This window comes from Chenopodium quinoa, unplaced genomic scaffold (genome assembly GCF_001683475.1).
Source record: "Chenopodium quinoa cultivar QQ74 unplaced genomic scaffold, ASM168347v1, whole genome shotgun sequence".
In the NCBI taxonomy this organism is placed as follows: Eukaryota; Viridiplantae; Streptophyta; class Magnoliopsida; order Caryophyllales; family Amaranthaceae; genus Chenopodium; species Chenopodium quinoa.
Genome location: NW_018744304.1, coordinates 5,685,219 through 5,693,550, shown reverse-complemented (window position 1 = coordinate 5,693,550; position 8,332 = coordinate 5,685,219). Strand labels below are relative to the sequence as shown.

Here is an 8,332-nt window from a genome sequence, read left to right as displayed (position 1 = left end):
GGTGAGTGTAAAGTTCTGAGTGGGTTTGGGTGGTTTCGAGGAAGGTGGGTTTTGGGTGTGGGTGGGTTTTTTTTCCTTGTTTTTGGGTGGTTTAGGTGGGGAAGGATGGTGGTTGTGTGGTGGTGAATGTTTGGGCGATGTTTCCGGTGGCTAGGCGGTGAATCTGTTGGCGGTTGGGAGCGGTCTGGGACGTATCGTCGTGTGTGCCACGAGTATCGGTGTTTGACACGATGTCTGACACGGACACGATATGTCCGTGCATCCTAGGTATAGACCCTCATGTCCATAATAATATTATTGTGAACCAGGTATACACAAGTTTTGAATTTTTATAAGTTTTATTCATGTAGTGTGTCATTGATTGCATCAACAATGTCAAGTTTACTAAAGGTTGTTTAAATTGAAATTGATGTTGAGTTTATTAATATTTACTGATTTTTGAAATTAATTTTGTTTGAATTGAAGGATGAGGTAACGAGTGTGATTGGTTCGAGTTGCTACACTATTGTTGCTATGACGAGCGACCGGTATCTTTGGAAGCATTTCTCTGCCGCCTTATTTTTTTTTCCGATATGATGCACTGAATAGTATGTTGTGCCTGTTGAGAGGGCTGTGACAACAAAGATGCAACACATGCAGAGCAAACTGGAACAAATAAGCACTCTTGGCAACTGGCAGGTTAGTTGATTACCCCTCCATTTTAGAGTAAGATGTGGTAGTAGAAACTTGAAATTTTGATCTTAAAAACTGCTTGATTTATGCCTTCTCTTCAGGTTCTGAATGAAGCGGATCATATGCTTAACATGGAGTTTGAACAAGATGTCTGTTATGTATTGAGCCAAACAAGCTCTCGTACAGTGGGGTATGTTATGATTTCATCTCTGCATGTATCGAGTCATAATTAGCATTTTTTCCTAATGAACGCTAAATCCATAACCCTTAAAAGCCAAATTCAAGGGTTAAGGTAGCTATTTTTTTTGCTTTTGCTTATGAACAGTAAAATACCAGCCATGCCCTTAATTCATGCCTATTTTTTTGCTGAAAAACCTTATGAACAGTGATTTGGCGACTTTGCCCTTGCTTTATTAATTTTTTTTGCACATGGAGTGGTTTTTTCTCCTTTGGCCTTTGCTCTCTCGAATCATCTGAACTCTCTCAAACTCATACCTCCTTCTTCTATTTCCTTCCTTCACGAGATCGCACCACCACAACAACCATTCTTCCTTTCTAAACGCGCACCACCACAACGCGCCGCCAGCACCGCTGCCCATCCATTCTTTCTTGAACGAACTGACGTCGATTTGGGTCGAAGTTTTTTAGAGGATTCAATCCCGTTCCTTCTAACTCTTATCGCAATCTTGATGAGCAGATTGGTCAGCTTATGTAATGCAAGCCTCCTTCCGAACAAGAGGTTTTCATTCTTTCTCTTTCTACAATTCAAATGTGCTTGATCCATTTGTTCTCTTTTCATCTATTTGTTAATTTTGAGATTTTTGTTTTGTTTTTTAGGGTTTGTGGTACATGAAAATTTTGGGATTTTTGTTTTGTTTTTGAGGGTTTCTGGTACCCGAAACAATTCCCAACTTTCTGCTTTTTTTCTCTCTCTCTTCCGACCAAGAACCAATTCAGGGTTTTTGCGTTTGTTTCAGGCAAGCTTCAACAATCTTCAATGGCGGACGATGATTACAATGGGTAACTTCTCTTCTAATTAATTCATGTTTTTTCGCAAATTATCGTATTTTTCACTGATTAAGCTCTCTCTCCTTCCCCTGCACACTGAACACTGATTAAAACCATACTTTGAAGATTCTAAATTGCCTTGGCACGAGCACGATATTGAAGATTCTGGAACGAGTTCTTCAAGATTCTGGAACGAGTTCTTCTGTATGATTTTCTTTAACTTGATCTATTTTTATCAAATTTTGTTCTGCTTAAATATTGTTAATATAATCTTGTTATTGTTCTTTGATGATTTCTCTCAATTGACTTCTGCATTTTCGATTTTCTAGGTTGGTTATACCCTTAAAATGACTTATTTAGAGAAAGAAATTAATGGGTATTTGATTATTAGTTCATTCAACCTGGCATTATGTAGAAATGTCAAATATTAGCTTGTTGTATGTTTTTGTTCTGCTTAAATTATTGTTAGTATAATCTTGGTGTTGTTCTTTGATGATTTCTCTCAATTGAATTCTGCATTTTCAATTTTCTAGGTTGGTTATACCTTCGAAATGACTTATTAATTAATGGTTAATTTACAGAAAGAAGTTAATGGGTGTTTGATTATTAGTTCATTCAACTTGCATAATGTAGAAATGTTGAATATTTGCTTGTTGTATGTTTTGATTTTCTGCTTCGTATCAGAATCTTGGTGATGTTCTTTGATTATCTCTTGTTAATACGATAATTTTCGTGCCCTCCCTGTTCAATTGGTTATGATGATTTTTCAATACTAATTTCTGAAAGGAAAGTTTTATTTGCTACAATCCATTTGAATGTGAATGAGCTATTTTCTATAGGGACTTATCTATAGGTGCTAATTAATGACAATAATGGTACTGAGTTACTAATTAAATTTATCAGTAAAGTCTTGGGACAATGACCATGATTTGGGGTACGGTTTTACATATTGACTGAGGCTGGTCCTAAGTTAGGGGTAGCACCAACCAATTATGAATTATAATGGCTGGTTTTAATTTGTTTGGGGAATACAACTACATTTCCAGACAATTAAAACCCCTGTTGTAAAAGGTTTAGAGTTTCTTTCCATGTTGAAAATTTATGTGGCATCCATACATATTATCGGGTTGTGAGAGAGAGAGAGTGGGGGGGGGGGGGATAAAATTTCATTTCCAGACAATTTGTGCCTGTTGTAAAAGGTTTTGAGTTCCTTTCCCTGTTGAAAAATTATGTGGCATTCACACATTATTTCTCAGATTTTGTTAAATATTATGTGATGGGCTATCAGCTCTGGAAGTGTGTGAATTATCTAAACGGAGCGCGCGCATATATTTTGCTCATTATGACTGTATGAGCGAGGTAAAATAGAAAGGGAGTGAGAAAATGAGGGCTTTGAAAATGAGGGAGTGAGCCAATAGATAAATTGATGGATACACAAGTAGGAAGTGTATTTCTAAAATTCACAATACGTAATAATGAGTAAGAGCAATAAATTGCGAGAATGAATCTCTCGAAATTGATGTCATGAGTCTTTTTATTGGTGTTATTAAGCTATTTGTTATTCTAAGTGATGATGTTGCTTGTCCATTGTGGGTTTTGTTCTCAGTATGCCTATGAAGAAATAGATGAAGTGCAAGCATCCAACACCTTGGGGTGAGTTTGAAATGGGGAATGATTAATGAGGTATATGGTGAATGCCAGAAGTGAGATTCATCTGTAGTATAAATTTATTTTAATTCTTCAGCAGTCTGATGGTCGTCTTTATGTTCTTATGTAAATATGTAATATATTGGTTGTTGATGTCTTCTTCTATATTTCCTTTCACTTGTTTTATATTTAGTCTTTTCAGTTACTCTTTCTTAACTACCCACATGATTTCCCTTGACATTCTCAATTGCTTATAGGGTTAAAAACTTAAAACAGCTTATACTACAGAAGGAGTTTTGTTCTCTTTCAACCCCGTTTCTTTCTTATTTTCCACATTTTTTAAAGTCGTAATATCACATGCTTCTTTCACTTATTTGGGTTTTATTTACTGGCTCCTTCATTATTCAATGGTTTCATAGAAAAAAGGGAAAATACTAAGTCGAGACATTAAGGGGAGTTTTCAGAATATGTTTCCATGTTAATTCTTTGTATGTAGAGTGATTATATAGATTTTTTCCCTATGCATGTCAATTTTTTTGTAAAAAATCATCTAGGTTGATCAAGTTATCTTTCTTGAATGAATTTAGCTGAATACTATTGAATAATACTAACGCGTAGAATCAGACTGCTGCAATTAAGTTGCAAAAGCAAAAAATTGGGGTTAATAAAGCTGATCATGGTCAACTTTCTTAAATATGTAAAATAAACTGTAGTGATTTTGAGTTGTCTGTGGGTGAAGCTGTGAAGGAGTAGTTGCTTTACTTGAGGCAATGTTTGAATAATATTTTTTTTTAGGCATGGATGAAGGTATTTATTAGCTGTTAGAAAGAAATCAAATGTTTTTCTTCCATTGCATTATGTCAGTATTCTTAATAGTCTAATAAACAGATTGAAGAATCAACACTCTTTGTTTATATTATGTGTACTTTGTCTTAGTTAAGTAGTGAAGTTCAATTTTCTCCAATGATTTTCCCCTGCGCAATATTCTAAGCCTTTGAGAATTCTCCTGTATTACTATGGACTACTTACCTGTCTATTAGAAATATTCTGATTATCAGTGGTTATTCTGATTATCAGTGGTTACTGCCTTTTGCATGTTTAGCTGTCCTATTGGTTTTCTAAACAATCATTCTGCTTATAATGAGCTCATTGTTAACATATGATATATTCCCCTTGATTTCATTTGGTGTTTAATTTCTTATAAATTATTAAATTTGTGTGGATTGTCTGTGCGGGGTTCTTCAGTTTCCAGCTGGTCGAATTCACCATCACCTTAAGTCAAGAGCCTCGGTCAATGGTCATGTAGGTGCAACTGCTGCTGTCTACTCTGCAGCGACACTTGAGCTCATTTTGCTCAAGTATCGCTGCATTTTGCAGTCGAAATCTTGCATTTTGCTCATCTTACTCACCCTAATTTCTGAATCTGATGATAACCTAGATTTTAATTTTGTTCATACTCCTATGTGACAGTTTTTGAGCTCATTTCTTTGATTTTTTTCGATTTGGAGAATTGAGGAAGAATTTTATGAGTGTGAAATTGCTGGGGTGTTTTGGGGATCGTTGCCCAGTTTTCCACTCTCTTTCTCTCTCCTTTGATTATGATCATCAACATTAAACGGCCCTCCCCCAAATTCTAAACCCTATACCCACAACCCTAACCCTGACTTTTGGGGATTTTTTGCTGAATCTTGAATATGTTGCAGAGGCGATATTTTTTTTTATTTTTCTGAAAATGGCATCTGAGTTGCATGACTGGTATAACCTCGGCGAAAGAATATGAACTTTTGGATTGAGGAAACCTTTAAACAGGTGGCTCTCCAAGTTTAATTCTCTCCTTGAGTGTACAATTATATGCTATGCAATCCCTTGCGATTTGATTCAGATCAAAGTTGTCCTTGTATGAGCCTAAACTTACAAACTAACATGAAAGTGGTGAGGCAGTGGGTTTTAAGGGCGGAGAGCCTTTGGGAGTTCTGGGAGCTGTTGAGATTTGGGTTTGATTTTGGAAGGAGTTTGAATTGCTGAAAACCTTCTACTACTTATCATCAGTGTGATTAACATGATACCCTCATGTTTGTGTGTGTTTTCTTTTAAAATTAATGTCCAGTTATGGATCATCATACGCTGATGTGTGTCTTTGCTTATGGATCATCATTCACTTATGTTTTTGACTCTTTTATCTTTTTTTTTTTTTTTTTTTGAATGGTGTTATAAGATCTCCACGACCTCATGTTATTATATGGGTTTGAATTGTGATCATTGGAGTTCAAGGGAACTCCAAATGTTATCCTTTTAATCTATGTGTTTGCTTCCCAATCTAATATTTTATTGTGTTTTCAGTGCTTAAGGAGGTAAGAGAGATGCTCGGATGAAGTCTGATCCTGCAAGGTGGAAGCCGAGGAAGAATTCTATGAAGACATACCCTGTCATTTAACGGATTGGACTTACTGTATTTATTTTATTTTATGTATCATAATCTGTAATCTTTTGCAGGCTCGGTTTTAATTGTTTAAAGCCTTAAACTATTATGATTGAGCTAGCAGTTCAACTGAAGTTTGTTCATTAGAAGCAGTGCGGATTACTACGTATATTAATTTCTCCTTTGTTTTATTGGCTCTCAAATCTATGTCAACAGACTTTTACTGGGGTTCCACCTATTTTGATACATGTATGGAATAACTTTGTAATTTTCGTTATTGCAATGTTGAGGTTTTAGCACAATTTATAAGGTGTTTGCAATTAGTTTAGTTTTTTAAGTTTTAAACAATCATTATTGGATGCTTTAAAATGTAATCTTATTTAAATTTTGTAAAGTTTAATTATATTTGAAGTGTAAGTGTAGTGTGTAACCCATTGTGAAAATACTATTCCTTGGGAAATGATTATGGCTTTTTGATGAAACGGGAGTAGCCTATTAACCAAAAGCTACCTATTAACCATCAATTTATTAGCTTTGTTAATTCAATTATGTGTCTTGTGTATTATTGGTAAAAAAAAGTGATGAACAAATGTGAGATGTAATTTGTATATACTTTTAAAAGTGAGTAAATTCTTTAGGGGAATTGTACAAACTATTTAGGAGTGATAATTTATTTAAAGGTGAGGTTCGGTTAGGGGTTACTTAAGAAGTTCGGTTAGGATTACTTGAGGGTTTAGTTAGGGGTTACTTGAGGGGGAAGGGGTTACTCGAGTGGTTAAATCATGGTTTACTCAAGGGGTTACTCGGTTATGGGTCACTTAAGAGGTTACTTGTTAAGGAGTTCCTCAAGTAGTAACCCTTGACCAATCAACCTAAGTAACCCCAGCAACTCAAGTGATCCCGTATTGAGAAACTCGAGTAACCCTTGTTGCATGGTACAACAGGCTGCATACAAAAATTTGTGATTTTATAATATAAAGTATAGTTAATGAGATATATTTATTTATTTGTACGAGTGAGAAAAAAAAAAGTGTAAATGGAGTAGGTTAGAGAGAAATAATAAAATAGTTGTGGACTCGTACCAAAAGAAAGTACTGTTGCAATTATTATGAAACGAATTGTGGCAGGGTTCACTCGAGTTATCTTTTTAGGGGTTACCCGAGTTATTTAGTCAATGGTTACTCGAGTTACTCGGTCTAGGGTTACTTGAGGGGGTTGGGACAAGGATTATTCGAGGGGTTCACTTGGTCAAGGTTTACTTGAGAGGTTCACTCGGTGAAGGGTTACTTGAGGCGTTACTCAATCAGGGGTTTCTTGAGAGGTACTGATAGGGGTTGCTCGAGGGGTTCACTTGGTCAAGGGTTACTTGAAGGGTTACTCGGCCAGGGGTTACTCGAGTTACCCAGTCAAGGGTTACTAGGTCATAGGTTACTCGAGCTACTCAGTCAGTTTTTACTCGAGTTACTCGCTCAGGGAGTATTTAAGGAGTTCGATTAGGGGTTACTTGAGGGTTAAGTTAGGGGTTACTTGAGGGGTTACTCAATCATGGGTTACTTGAGGGGGAGGAGTTACTCGGTTAGGGGTTACTCAAGGGGTTCAGTCATGGATTACTCGAGTGGTTACTCGGTCAGGGGTTACTTGAGGGAGGGGTTCACTCGGTCAAGACTTACTCAAGGGTTACTCGGTCAAGGGTGACTTGAGGGGCTACTCGTTCAAGGGTTACTCAAGTTACTCAGTCAAGGGTTACTCGAGGGATTACTCGGTCATGGTTTACTCGAACTACTCGGTCAGTGGTTACTTGTGTTACTTGGTCAGGGATTATTTAAGGAGTTCGGCCAGGGGTTACTTTAGGGTTCAGTTAGGGGTTACTTGAGGGGTTACTCAATCAGGGGTTGAGGTTACTTGGCCAGGGGTTACTTAGGGAGGGGTTATTCGGCTATGAATTACTTGAGGGAGGGGGGTTCACTCGATCAACTTGAGGGGTTCAGACATGGGTTACTCGATGGAGTCACTTGTTCAAGGGTTACTTGTGGGGTTACTCGGTTTGGGGTTACTCGAGTTACTTAGTCAAAGGTTACTCGAGCTACCTGGTCAGTGGATACTCGAGTTACTCAATCAGGGGTTATTTAAGGAGTTAGGTCAGGGGTTACTTGAGGTTTCAGTCAAGAGTTACTTGAGGGTTCAGTCAAGGGTTACTTCAGGGGCTACTTAATCAGGGGTTACTTGAGGGGGGGGGGGGGGTTACTTGGTTAGTGGTTACTTGAGGGGTTTAGTCATGGATTACTCGAATGGTTACACGGTGAGGGATTACTTAAGGGGTTACTCGATAAGGAGTAACCCAATCAAGTAACCCTTGACCCAGCAGCTCGAGTAACCCCAGCAACTCGAGTAACCCATGACCGAAAAACTCCAGTGACATCGGCAACTCAAGTAATTCCATACCAAGAAACTCGAGTAACCCTTGTTGTACGATACAACAGGCTGCATACAAAAATTTGTGATTTTATAATATAAAGTATATGCACTGGGATATATTTCTTTGTTCGTAGGAGCGAGAATTAACAAAACAAAAAAGTGTAAATGGGG

The 8,332-nt window shown here is 37.2% G+C and overlaps 1 protein-coding gene across 1 annotated transcript; it reads left to right on the top strand.

The window, feature by feature from the left end:
* Nucleotides 1–872: 872 nt before the first annotated feature.
* On the top strand, nt 873–6,189 carry LOC110695728. Its single transcript, XM_021872955.1, has 4 exons — nt 873–1,411; nt 1,510–1,692; nt 1,807–1,884; nt 5,668–6,189. Exons 1-4 carry the CDS (start codon nt 1,387–1,389, stop codon nt 5,697–5,699), a joined length of 318 nt encoding a protein of 105 aa, XP_021728647.1. The 5' UTR covers nt 873–1,386; the 3' UTR covers nt 5,700–6,189.
* Nucleotides 6,190–8,332: the final 2,143 nt, after the last annotated feature.

What these genes read in the sequence shown, in the direction of transcription:
- LOC110695728 (XM_021872955.1), top strand. Translation starts at nt 1,387, where the DNA reads ATGCAAGCCTCCTTCCGAACAAGAG. An exon ending in AGCCTCCTTCCGAACAAGAG is followed by an intron (nt 1,412 to 1,509) that starts GTTTTCATTCTT and finishes TTTGTTTTTTAG; the next exon opens with GGTTTGTGGTACATGAAAAT. An exon ending in ATTCTGGAACGAGTTCTTCT is followed by an intron (nt 1,885 to 5,667) that starts GTATGATTTTCT and finishes TTGTGTTTTCAG; the next exon opens with TGCTTAAGGAGGTAAGAGAG.